The 13,581-nt window shown below is 41.2% G+C and overlaps 1 protein-coding gene across 1 annotated transcript; it reads left to right on the forward strand.

The window, feature by feature from the left end:
* The first annotated feature begins 4,643 nt into the window (after window positions 1-4,643).
* LOC134676834 (carboxypeptidase B-like) lies at window positions 4,644-12,708 on the forward strand. The gene is made up of 8 exons (XM_063535215.1): window positions 4,644-4,711; window positions 5,091-5,291; window positions 5,648-5,753; window positions 6,501-6,623; window positions 7,387-7,575; window positions 8,642-8,912; window positions 9,978-10,093; window positions 12,451-12,708. Exons 1-8 carry the CDS (start codon window positions 4,644-4,646, stop codon window positions 12,706-12,708), a joined length of 1,332 nt encoding a protein of 443 aa, XP_063391285.1.
* The last annotated feature ends 873 nt before the right edge of the window (window positions 12,709-13,581 follow it).

A 13,581-nucleotide genomic window follows, 5' to 3' on the forward strand; every position in this document is an offset into this window, starting at 1 on the left:
GAGCGGGACCTATGCTCCAGGTTGGAAGTGTAAAATGTCATAACGCCGGCGGCCCTTGAACGGATTACCGGGATCTGGCTACCGCAGACTCACCTCTCGACAACCTTACAGCCACTCCAAAGTGTTGCCCTGTTGTCGCACTGAGCGTGCGGCCATTGCGGGGCCCACTCAATGAGTTGGCGAGTCACCACCTGTCTTATACAATTTTGAGACTGATTGTCACGGCAGGTGTCCGCTAGTCTCTCCCATAGCCCATTATCCAGACCATCCAACTTTCAAATCTATAGCCCATGACCTTAGTTCCCATCGCAGCACAAAAGTGCTGCACTGCAATAGTCTTTGCACCTGGCGGGGACCATCTCCGGATGTATCACATTGTGCGTTTGGGGATGGTATCCGCCACGTGTATCCCTTGCTTTTAGATTAAAGTGTCTTAAAGGGCCTCTGCGCTGTTGGCTTCGGCCCCACGTACGCCTCCCAAAGGTCCGGGACCCCATGGTCCCGAGGTATGGAAAAGACATACAAATAATAATAATAATAATTATTCGCGACGGCAGTTTCAGGGGCCCATCTAGTCAGCGGCAAGTCACCACCTGCCTCGATAACGTGTTTTAGCATTGTTATGGCAGGTGTCCGGACTTCTCTACAATAGCCAATAGTATACTATTCACTTTTTCTGCAATAGTCCCAATGCCTGCTGCGACCGGTTCATGGGTGTTTATTGTTGCGCCTGTGAACGGGTTCCAGCAGGCGTTCTACATGACATTAAAGCTCTCCAAGGGGCCTCTACGTGTTGGATCTATATCCCCACGCAAGCCTATCAAAAGACCGGGATTTGTAGGCCCGTGAATTCCAAAATGGAGAAACAAATAATAATAAATTCTTTATTTGGCAGGCAAGAAACCCAAAAAAAAATAATACAATACAATATAATAAAAGGTGTAAAAGTAAATATAAAATACAGTAAAAAATAAAATAATGGTAAAACTTACAACCTAAAACAATGAAATAAAACATTTACAAACTTTTGCACTAAAGGTGTCCGTTCTCAGACCGGTGCAGTTTTCGCCAATGTTTGTTAAATTCGTCACTGTAGTCTTTAGCTACTAGTGACAGAATTTCATTGTCAGAGGCTAGCAGTCTCGCCCGGAAGGCAGCCGACCTGGCTCTCAGAATGGCGAAGAAGTCAGGGACTCTCGCGTCCGCAAACATACCCTTCGCACTGCAGAAACGCGGTAATTTCAACAAAATACGAAAGGCGTTGTTGTACTGAACCCTCAGCGCGTTGAAGGAGTGCCTGGTGTACCTATTCCAAAGCTGACAAGTATAAAAACATTGGCAAAAGGCTTTGAACAGGGTCACCTTTACCTCACTCGAGCAACGCGCAAAGCGTCGAGCCAACATGTTGCACCGAACCGCGAGAGCCCTGCGCTCCCTCTCCATATCGGCGTCATCTTTCAAGTACTCGTTCAGGATATGTCCCAAGTACTTGAATCTCGTTACAACCCGAATTGGCGCACCACTCATACAACATAAAAACTAGTTTGATGTATTCAAAAGGTACTTAAATACACAATACAGTCCGTAGCGGCCCCCTTTTTTAAATATCTTTCGTGAAATTTAAATAATCACGATTATTTAGCTGTGGCGCTAGTGTGCACGTTGAAGGGCTCTTAAGTTTTAACACTTATAGCTAAGTTTAACACTTATAGCGCCTAGAATAACAGAGGTCTCAGAATTCAAAAGACGAGAACAAAACAAAACAAAATAAAATAGTTATAATCAAATTCTGATCTGCTACTTTTGATATTGTATTTGACCTCCAATTGTTTTATACATAATACAATTTTTACGACCATGGCCTTTTAACGAGGTCTTATTGTCTGACCCACAACACAAGCCTTCTTGAGCTTACCGTGGGAAGAACTATTATATAATCTGTGCCGTGAGTCCGTGGGGCTTAGTCAATTTGTGTATAAAATGTCCCATAATATTTATTTATTACTTACTTATTACCTATTGAATAAGGGCTGTTAAAATAAAATAAATCTGTTCTTAACTGTAACATAATTAATTTTAATTTAGTTGTATAATAATTACGACCGGTTTGGCCTAGTGGTAGTGACCCTGCCTATGTAGTCGATGGTCCCGGGTTCGAATCCTGGTAAGGGCATTTATTTGTATGATGATACAGATATTTGTTCCCGAGTCATGGTTGTTTTCTATGTATTTAAGTATTTATATATTACATATATCGTTGTCTGAGTACCCACAACACAAGCCTTGTTGAGCTTACCGTGGGGCTTAGTCAAGCTGTGTAAAAATGTCCTATAATATTTATTTTATTTATTTATTTAATTAGAGCCAAGTCCAATACACGCAGTCGTTGTAGCCGAAATCGGATAAGACTTCATCAGAAACGCCTGTCTCTGTCGCACTAGCGGCACTAGGAAGAGTGATAGACAGAGATTATCGTATCGTTCGCTACGGCGCGAACGAGTGGCATCTTGGCTAGGCACCCAGCAATGGTGGCTTAAGCCTTTATAAGGCGGAGGGAATATATTTCCCACCTGATTTTGAACTTTATTTCAAAGTGATAGAGTTCAATTTTGCATAATTCCTGACACCCTTATGCCTTATAAAGGGTTAATATAGCGCGTTCAAATCCATGCACTTAAAAGTCATCTCTCATTTATAGCATTAATAAGGTGCATACATATACTTGGTCAAGCAGATCTTGTCAGTAGAAAAAGGCGGCAAAATTTAAAAATGTAGGCAACATATTACATACAATTTTAACTTCAATTATTAAGTACCTAGCTTACTAATGCCTAATGCTATATTTAATACACAGTCAATTTGATTTTGTTTCGAAAAAAATGTAAAATAGGAAGGTGATTCGGTACGAGTATTAAAAACTCAAAACATCTTTATTGCTCGTACTTAAGCTTTATTAATCTTATTATCAAAGTACCTACATTGCTCAGCCATGTAGATAAAACTTAAATAAAATATTACCATCTCTATTGACATAACATTGAAATTTTATGTAACTTTGAAATGTATGCAAATTATAGTACAGGGTGGCCAAATAAGAGGTATACACTTTATTTTTGAAATTTTATTCTATAAAACATAAAAAATATTAAGTATTCCTTGTTAAATATAATATGTAGGGTCAGCAATTACACATGGAAAATAATGTCAGACAAATGTTCACCTCTAGCAGCATGGCAGATGCAAACCCTTTTCATCGCGTTTTTCATCACTTTTTCACACATTTCTGGCGTTATTTCAGCGACAGTGTTTCGAATATTTTGTTTTAATTGCTGAAGGTTCGTTGGCCTATTGGCATAGACACGTCCCTTTAGATAGCCCCACAGAAAAAAGTCAGGAGCTGTTAAATCAGGCGATCTTGGGGGCCAGTCAATGTCACCGTTTCACGAAATTAATCGACCGGGAAACGTTATTTTTAATGTTTCTATTGTGGCTCGTGGCGCGTGACACGTGTCCCCGTCTTGTAAACGCTCCATAACAAATTTGCCGTATCTACACAAAGTAATTTTCATGCAACAACTGTCATATTTGCCGCCATAACTAATGGCGGCAAAAAAAGTTGTATACCTCCAAGTTGGCCACCCTGTATGCAGAGGCGTAGCTAGAGGATATGGCGCCCGGGGCAGGCACCGAATTTGCGCCCCCCCCTCCCTCCTAACGAAAGGTCTTGTGCATTTTGGCGCCCCCCCGTTGGACGGCGCCCGGGGCACGTGCCCCCTCCAACCCCCCCCTAGTTACGCCACTGCCTGTATGTACTTCAGTAGTAAAATTATATTTAAGTGTGTACAAGAATTAAATAGTTATAAATCTTATTATTATCATCACGTAAAACCTTTAGATGCAAAAAATACTTAGTTTGTTTTTGAGCGTGCATTTTAGTAACTAGCGTAGATATTTTTGCAGATAACTGAATTTTATATATTTTCTACGAGTACTGATTATATATGACTGTTTGACTGGTCCTATATATTCCTATATTTACTATATACTAGCGACCCGCACCGGCTTCGCACGGGTAAACTAATTAATATACACCTAACCACAGAATAAATAATAGTACTAAGTACAGAAGACTCACTCTCTAACAAAACGCGTCTGTTACGATCAGCACAGATATGGCCGCTAGGTGGCGACAGTCAGTTTGGGGTTTGCCATAAGGCGACGCGGCTTATGGCAAACCCCAAAATTGGGGCCGAACGGATGTACTTTTAGCTACCTGCAGCAAAGCGACTAAATCGCGGAGTGAGACACGCCTGACCTAACGCTTTCTCAAGAATCATTGTATTGATAGGTAGAAATCGCATGAAAATCCGTTCAGTAGTTTTTGAGTTTATCGCGAACAAACACACAAACAGACAGACGCGGCGGGAGACTTTGTTTTATAAGGTGTAGAGAAAGTGAAGTAAGTATTTTCTATATAACTACATACATATTACATATTTATATGTAGGCAGCAATTGAATTGAGGGATTATTTTACAGACCGATTAGGCAATAATCTTTATTTATCGTTTTATCATTATTTCCATAATCCCTAGCAATGGCTAAATGAAGGTAAAAACCAATCAGTAGCCATTTTGTTGTAAAATGGTGCGGTTGTTCTACTTTTTAGCGTTGCTGGCTCTGGCCCAGGGTCGCCATGAAATATACGAAGGGTGAGACTAGTATTTTATTTTATTTATAGCCTAAATGGCCACTACCACCACTACCACTAACCACCACTACCACTGCTACCACTACCACTGCTAGCAATAAAGGCCTCCCCTCGATCTCCATCCGTCTCGGCTTAAGTAATCTCCGGCCAACCGTTGAGATATACGATATACGAGCAGGGTGCCTAGCCAAGGTGACAATCGTATCGCTACGACAACGAAATGCTTTGTGTCTCTCTATTAGTATCTATCACTCTTCCATATTATTGCGACAGTGACACGTACGTGAGCGTACACCTTTGTTACCAAAGAAATAAGGATGTTTTCCGATTTAGTTAGTCGCTTTTACTGTGTATTTAACGCTGACTGTACTTTATTCCAGACATCAGCTGTACCAAATCTCCGGCCTGGCTCCCGAGATCCAGATCCTCGACGCGAAGCTCGACCTGCTGTCCACCAGAACTCAACAAGAAGGCAAGCTGCAGGCCCTGGTGAGACTGTCCCCTGAAGTAAAGGAATCATGGCTACATTACTTCGAGGAGAGGCAGATCTCGTACAATAAGGTGGTGGAGAATTTGGCTGAGTAAGTTGGAATTTAAAGTTACAGACTTAATCCTTGAATCGATTCTAATTTTAGAATTTGTTATGGTTTTGATATGACCTTCACGATCGTCTTGAATCTTGATGAATGCCATGCCGGCTCGGAATTAGAAACCTAGGGCCCCTAGGCACTAAGAATTTAGGGACGCCCCTTCTCCATCTTAAAACCATTTCTAGGATCCATGTTTTTGTTCAATTTATTGTGATAAATTGCTAATTATTATCTAGATTTTGTTTTTTATAATTCAACATTGCCGTCCGACATTAGAAAGGCGGTTTTATCTTTTTCACTATTATGCTACTTTTCTCACAATCACAATGATGTTTTAACTTTAATAGAGCTTTCCGCCAAGAGGATGTCCAAGTGCAAGCAGCCAAAGCGGCCGCCGCAGCCAAAAGGAGCGGGCGAACCATCGGATGGGAAACCTACTACAGACACCAGGAGGTAAGTATTCGAACTTCGGTTTTTTTTTTCGATGTGGCGTGCGCACAGCTCTTGTGAGCAAGGACCCCTAAGGATACGGGAGAGCCTTGCTCAGATGCATATCTGTCGCCAGTTTTCCCTCAGTCGCCTTATACGACACCCACGGGACGAGATGGGGTGATGCTATTCTTTTCTGATGCCGGCACCACACGGCACTCGAACTTCAGTTACTTACTCCTACTCTCATAGAGGACGCCCAAGTGGCCCAAGTGCGAGCAGACAAAGCGGCCGCCGCGCCGCAGCCAAGAGAAGCGGACGGACCCTCGGATGGGAAACATACTATAGGCATCAAGAGGTATTTGAACTTCAACTACCTATATAGGTACCTTCTCTGCCCTCATTAGCCAATTAGCGATATCTCAAATGAAAATAGATGCAAACATATACCTTAAATTGTTTACCTTAAAATTCCATTTTCAATATCATTTTGAGATACTATTAGCTGTCAACACTGCGAAGTTTACCTCATAAGTATTGTCCTTATGGATAATCCAGGATTGTTTTTAATCCTTATTAATTTGCTTATACGTAAAAGTTATCCAAAACAAGTGATGTTTAGGCAAATATTGAGTTGAATAGAATATGAAATAGTGTTTACACTCTTCTTAAATATTGACTAAAAGTCAATTTTATTAAGCTGTCGATTTGAAGCAAACATCCATCACTAGGTGTCAAAGTAACTAATAACCGCTATGTGTACATTAACAGATCAACGACCATTTAGATGAGCTGGCGTCACAATACCCCGACGTACTGACGGTCGTCAACGGCGGCCTGAGCTACGAGGGGCGACAGATTAAAGTCGTCAGGATTTCTACTACTGCCTTCCAGGTATATGGATAACTTATGAACTATACAGGCCGCGTAGCCAAGATGCCGGTCGCTTACGCTCCGTAGCGATCGAAACGCAACTGTCACTGTCGCACTAATAAGGAAGAGTGATAGAGAAACATGATGCATTTCGCTGTCGAAGCGATATCGATTGTAACCTTGGCTAGGCCGGCAGGGCTCAGAAAGCGACGATAAAGGATGACGATGATGATCACGCTAGACCGGGCCGTGGCCAGGCCGAAGCTCCCGGCGCTTCGTTTTCTGAGGAAAGCACCAATCACCGATCAGCCGTCATAGAAAATAACTTGTCGGACGCCTCGGCCCGGGCACGGCCCGGTCTAGCGTGAGTCATCGTTAAAGTTTAGCTGATAATTCATTACTGTTTAGGGGTGTCTTGCATGATTTGAAATTATTAGGATCTAACTGAAGTTTTTAATAAATTTAATATCTTACACAAATTGACTAAGTCCCGCGGTAAGCTCAAGAAGGCTTGTGTTGTAGGTACTCAGACAACGATATATATAATATATACAAATACTTAAATACATAGAAAACATCCATGACTCAGGAACAAATATCTGTGCTTATTACACAAATATGTAAATGCCCTTACCGGAATTCGAACCTAGGACAGCTCCATAGGCAGGGTCACTATACCCACTAGGCCAGACCGATCGTCTGTTCTGGCCGCATGTTGTCTACGGGGCCTGATCCTCGTCCGTTTAGTGTCCAACTCTGGATCATATTTTGTCTATGCTTCCAGGATTCAACGAAGCCAGTCATCGTCATAGACGCCATGGTGCACTCTCGAGAATGGGTCACGACGCCCGTGGCCCTGTATATCATCAACCAACTGGTGGTCGATACCGTGGACAGACAGTTGCTCGAGGACATCGACTGGGTCATCATTCCGATGGCTAATCCTGATGGCTATGAGTATACGCATGAAACAGTGAGTTTATACACCGTGTTTTTATTGAATTCCGTTAACTTCGGGGTATGGTTAAGTACATTTAAGATAACTAAATGGCATAGTTAATTCAAAAAAAAAAAATTTTTTGTTTTTTTTTCAAAAAAATTAAGTTTAAAAAGTAATTAAATGTAGCATATAGCGTTGTTATAACACGGGCATTACATTTAACTCAACCAAACAATTGAAATCTTTGACATACCAATGTCATTTCGAACATCGATCGACCGAGATTGTACTTAAAAGTTTAGTAGCAAATGTATGAACTCATTCTAAACACTAATCAATATGTAAACCAGCCCTAAGGCAAGTGTACACGCTTGTAGAGGCCTTATAGGAAAAAAATAAATTATTGATTATCTCCGAAATGGAGTTAATTAGAATATCGGTGTCTTTGAGAAAGTTACTTGATTTAAGCTCAGGAATGCACCCTTGAAATTAACGGAAATCAAAAAAAACACGGTGTATAGCTAAGGTTCAAAGTTACTGAGAAAATGTATACATAAGCGTTAAACCAGTATAGATAAAAGCCATGTATGTGAAGAAAAATATCACTAATAGCACTGGAAAGCAGCGTGGTAAGGGCCCAGACTAGATGGACCGGCGATCTGGTTAGTCGCGGGAAACCGTTGGTTAAGGGCAGAGAATGACGTTCGTTGTGGAGATCCTTGGGGGAGGCCTTTGTCCAGCAGTGGACGTCTGTCGGCTGAGATGATGATGATAATTGGGATAGCGAATGCAAGGCGCAAAGCCAAAATACACATCTTGTGACTGCTTTTATAGATAGTTACATGCCATCAGCACAGAATAAATAATAGTACTAGGTACAACAGACTCACTCTTTAATAAAACGCGTCTATCTGTTACGATCAGAACAGATATGGCCGCAAGGTGGCGACAGCGCCACGCGCGGCTTATGGCTAGCTACCAAAATTGGTGTGGATCTGATGTACTTGTAGCTACCTGTTGCAAAGCGACGAAATCGCGGAGTGAGCCACGCCTGCCATCAGCTTACTCGTAATTTTATAAATGTATAATTGTATTTTAGGACCGCCTTTGGCGCAAAACCCGCTCGCGCAACCACACCGGCTCGGACGAATGCCCGGGAATCGACGGGAACCGGAACTTCGACCATTACTGGGGCACCGTGGCCGCCAACGCGGACCCTTGTAGCATCATCTTCGAGGGCCCGGAGCCCTTCTCCGAGGCCGAGATCCGGCTGATCAGGGACGTGGTGGAAGAGAACCTGGATAGGGCCGCCATGTATATATCGCTGCATAGCTATGGAAACATGTTCCTTTATGCGTGGGGAAATAATGGTGAGAAATAGACAATTATATATAGAAAAATTGTAGGAGAGACTAATGTTTTGGAATGTTTTAACTACTTATTTCGCCAACATTTACCATCGTGTTCTGACGTGATAACGTCTTCCAAATGGATGAACACCGGTAGCATGCACGAAAAAGTGTCACGTTTGTGGACATATCTCCATGGTAACGTTGTCGACGGATCTCTATGGTAACGTTACTTAATGTAATGGTATTATTTTCTTATGACTTTGTCACGCAAAATTGTCGTCCGTAAACCGACTTTACAGACAACATATTATTTTTTTGGTAAAAAAGTCAAGAGTTCCAATGATAGCCGGCTACTTAGAAAGTGACGACCACGATGATAGATAAAAACCGGGCAAGTGCGAGTCGGACTCGCGCACGAAGGATTCCGTACCATAATACATAATAAAAAAAAAACGGTCACCCATCCAAGTACTGACCACTCCCGACGTTGTTTACCTTTGGTCAAAAATCACGCTTGTTGTATGGGAGCCATGGGGCTCCCATACAACAAACGAAAATACTAAAAACAGAATAAAATAAAGATTTAACATCTTTATTTTATTCTGTTTTTAGTATTTGTTGTTATAGCGGCAACAGAAATACATCATCTGTGAAAATTTCAACTGTCTAGCTATCACGGTTCGTGAGATACAGCCTGGTGACAGACGGAAGGACGGACGGACGGACGGACGGACGGACGGACGGACAGCGAAGTCTTAGTAATAGGGTCCCGTTTTACCCTTTGGGTACGGAACCCTAAAAATCAAAATCACAAACAAGAAAAGACACCTGATTTAGATATCACATCTTCATCCACATTTTAGCACTTTTCCTGTACAGTCCTAAATAAATCCAAGGTCGGGTGACTGACATGGGTCAAACACAGACTACGAAAGTTGTCACTCCTGTGAGTAGTACTGTGGTAGTAAGAAGTTGTTTTGGTATGTCTTTAAGAGAGATATGAACCTAATTATTGTATGATCTACCTAATCCCAAGGACCAGTTAACCAAGACAAAGTTCTCACAAGAAATTTCCTCTTCAAGGTAGTGCTCCAGACAACGGCGACGACCTTCAACACGTGGGCGACACGATGGCGACCACCATAGACGCTCTCGCCTTGGACAAGGCTGATCCTTACATCGTTGGCAACGCTGCTCAGGTATCATTTCCTCCTCAAGGTAGTGTCCAGACAATAAGACAGACCTTCAACACGTGGGCGACACGATGGCGACCGCCATAGACGCCCTCGCGTTGGACAAGGCTGATCCTTACGTCGTTGGCAACGCTGCTCAGGTATCATTTCGTAATAGAAACCACTCAGATTTACCTACTACCTAATAACCTTATCGTAACCTAATAAGTTCGAGTCAAATAGACTTTTTTATTTTACAAGCTTTTATTTACTTTCACCTGTCTCGTTGTCTGTCTGTAATCAATCACTAGAGTCTGGCTACTGAAATTTTACCTAAATTATTGGCGGGAAATTCAAAAAATCTTGGGCTGGTCACACTTTGTGTAGTAGGAATTATAGTTTTGATACTAGACAATATCTTTGATATTCTGTGCACAAATAAGGTACCTAAGGAAATAAGCTAAATAAACGTTTAAGTGCACTCAAAGTCAGCTCACATAATTTCTACCACTATTTAAAGTACAGTCAACGACAAACACACATGTTTACGTTCCAATATTTAGATTTTATAGATATTTTTCAGAACTTTTAATTTATCCGTTTCTTTATACACTTGTCCTATTTATGAGATTCAGGCATTAATAAATTCACGTACTTAATCAAAGTAATCGGCAAATGTTAGAACTAGTACTTAAAGTATCAAAATATTTATAGAGCACCAACCTCGTATTTTGTTTACATTTGGTTAGAAGTTGTAAACATTGCACTTTTTCATTATACAACGCTACACGTCGACTTCGCACATTGTCGTAATTATTTACGAGCTTAAATAATAGTTTGTGAACCTCACTCAGCATAGAAATTATTAATATTATTTAAAATAAACCCCATAAAAACCGCAAACAATTTGAATGAATGACATAAATCGACAACTGACTTTTAGCTTTTTTTCAAATCATAGACAATTGGTGATACAACAACGAAATATCTGTCAACAATTTTTGGCTAGCCAGACTCTAATCACATATTGTTATTGTTAAAAATAGTGTTATTGTTGCAAGTTAAATTTGAATTTTAGTGTTATTGTTGTGTATCTTGCAAGTTAAATTTGATCCACTTCCCGGTTTCCGATTGAACTGAAATTTTGCATGCATCGGATGACAACGCAATATTATGGTACCATCGAGCTGATCTGATGATGGAGACAGGAGGTGGCCATAGGAACTCTGTGATGAAACAACGCAACCTAATTGTGTTAGTGGTTTTTAGAATTGTCTCGATGAGTATTAGTTGTCTGTCGTAAGAAAAGTACAGTCAGCTATAAAAGCTTGTACCAAAAATTAAATTTTTGCCAAAACCTTATTCTAAGTACATATCCGTCTCCGGCATCGATAGATGATAATAGATAGATAGAAAAAATGTTTATTTGGGTCAATTTCACCAAACGAGCATTTTTGTCTAATTCCCATGGAACTTTGAAATACTAACATTACACAAAAAAAAATATGCTGAGAATTTGATAAAAAATATAATAAATATTAATTTTCTTATGGGATAAAAATATTCATAAAACTATAAAAGTTATTTAAATTTAAAATTTTGGTCAGGGCACGGGAATTAGTGTGTCCATGGAAATTAGATTTTACTAGGACGGAAACTAGAACACGGCACGGGAATGGCAACTAATCACTCTTCCTTAGTAAAATGTACATATTTCAAAACATTACAAAACTATTCATTAAAAAGTGTCATTATGTATCTGCATGTAGATAGGTACAAGGTGTATGATCTGGTATATGGTCTTATAGGAAATGATACTAAGAAATAAATAGGGGCACAGTGAGAAGAAGTTATTGTGTAAGTTAATCTGAAGAAATCGAATATGCTGCTTTCATAAATTAATAACCTTAAAAATTGTTTGAACACATATGAGGTAAGGTGGGGTAAGACTATCACCGGGGTCCAATAAAAAACATAAAAACTTTAAAAGCTAGCTAAATCCAACCTAAAGTCATTTTTCCATAATTACTTACAGTGCAATAATACAGGGTGTTTGGTACATCGTTTGCCAAATTAAAACGGCAGATAGGTTGAGTCATTTGCTATCTTCCCAGGTCTAGAAATTTTTAATTTTGCGTACGTTTTCCTTTCAGCTCTATGCCAGTTTTTCGTAAATTTCAAATTTTTACTTGCGCAGTAGTAAAAAAAATGGCCATTTTTTTTTCTAGGCATGAGCAGATAGCAAATGACTTAACCTATCTGCCGTTTTAATTTCGCAAACGATGTACCAAACACCCTGTATAACCTGGACCGAGTAAATCTCAATGGCCAAAAGTTACCCACTAGGGCTAAAGTAACCCGACTTTATGTAACCTCTGTTGTAGGTCCTGTACTACACCACCGGGACATCCCGCGACTGGACGCGCTCCGTCGGCGTCCCCATCACCTACACCCTGGAGCTGCCAGGTTACGAGTACATGTTCGAAGTGCCTCCGACCTACGTGGACCAGATTGTGAAGGAGACCTGGGCGGGGATAGCGGCCGGGGCGCATCTGGTCAGGTCGGCGGGCTTCTCGGTGTTAGTGAGTTTTGAGATGCTGCTGGTCGCTGTGGGATTGGTTTTGTTGAACTCGAGAATATAATTTTTCACTATTTTACGCTGTTTCTTTACTAGTTTATAAGAGTGTTCCATTACTCGTCAAATGCCATTCTCCCGCCATTTGACGCGTCGCTACAAGGACTTGCGGCATGCGGCCCACACCAATTTTGGTGTCTATAGCCTATTTAGTTATAGGCTTAGTTCTAGGTATAGTTGTCGCGCACCGCTGCGAAATGGACGCCTGCTCGCGCTTGCGCCACCTAGCGGTCATATCTGTCATAATAGACGCGTTTTGTGAAAGAGTGAACTTTCGGTACCTAGTACTCTTATTTATCTGTACCCGTAGTCCGTGAGGCCACCACGATAGTCCAGTGCGGTTTGGTGCTGGTGCGGGTTTTTAATAGAGAAATATAATTCGCTGAATTTTGTTACATAATCTTACTCTAGAATCTAGATCACGGCACAGAATAAGTAATAGTACTCGGTACAGAAGACGACTCACTCTCTAACGAAACGCGTCTGTTAAGATCAGCACAAATATGGCCGCTAGGTGGCGACAGCGCTACGCGCGGCTTATGGGAAACCCCAAAATTGGGGCCGAACGGATGCACTTTTAGCTACCTGTAGCAAATCGCGGAGTGAGCCACGCCTGATCATGGATGACTAAGAAGTCGGCATATTGTTTACTGTGCAAGTAATTTATACAGTATTAATTCAAGTTTCTGTCTCTTTTATTCATGTAAGGTAGTACATAAGGTCAGTAAACTCCGATGTTAGACAGCGCATGCGTGAGTATGATCTGATGCGTGTCGCGGAACACGGTGCGCACGTTGTCGGTGTCGGTGGCGGTGGTGAAGTGGAAGTAGCACTCGCGCGCGAGCAAGTGGGCCTTGGAGAAATAAAATTTGCTGAATTT

This window comes from Cydia fagiglandana, chromosome 25 (assembly GCF_963556715.1).
Source record: "Cydia fagiglandana chromosome 25, ilCydFagi1.1, whole genome shotgun sequence".
NCBI lineage: Eukaryota > Metazoa > Arthropoda > Insecta > Lepidoptera > Tortricidae > Cydia > Cydia fagiglandana.

Bases quoted from the DNA above. Each gene is read 5' to 3' on its own strand.
- LOC134676834 (XM_063535215.1), top strand. From the start codon at position 4,644: ATGGTGCGGTTGTTCTACTTTTTAGCGTTGCTGGCTCTGGCCCAGGGT. The intron at 7,576-8,641 runs GTGAGTTTATAC...ATTGTATTTTAG, and splicing joins ATGAGTATACGCATGAAACA to GACCGCCTTTGGCGCAAAAC. The intron at 10,094-12,450 runs GTATCATTTCCT...CCTCTGTTGTAG, and splicing joins TCGTTGGCAACGCTGCTCAG to GTCCTGTACTACACCACCGG.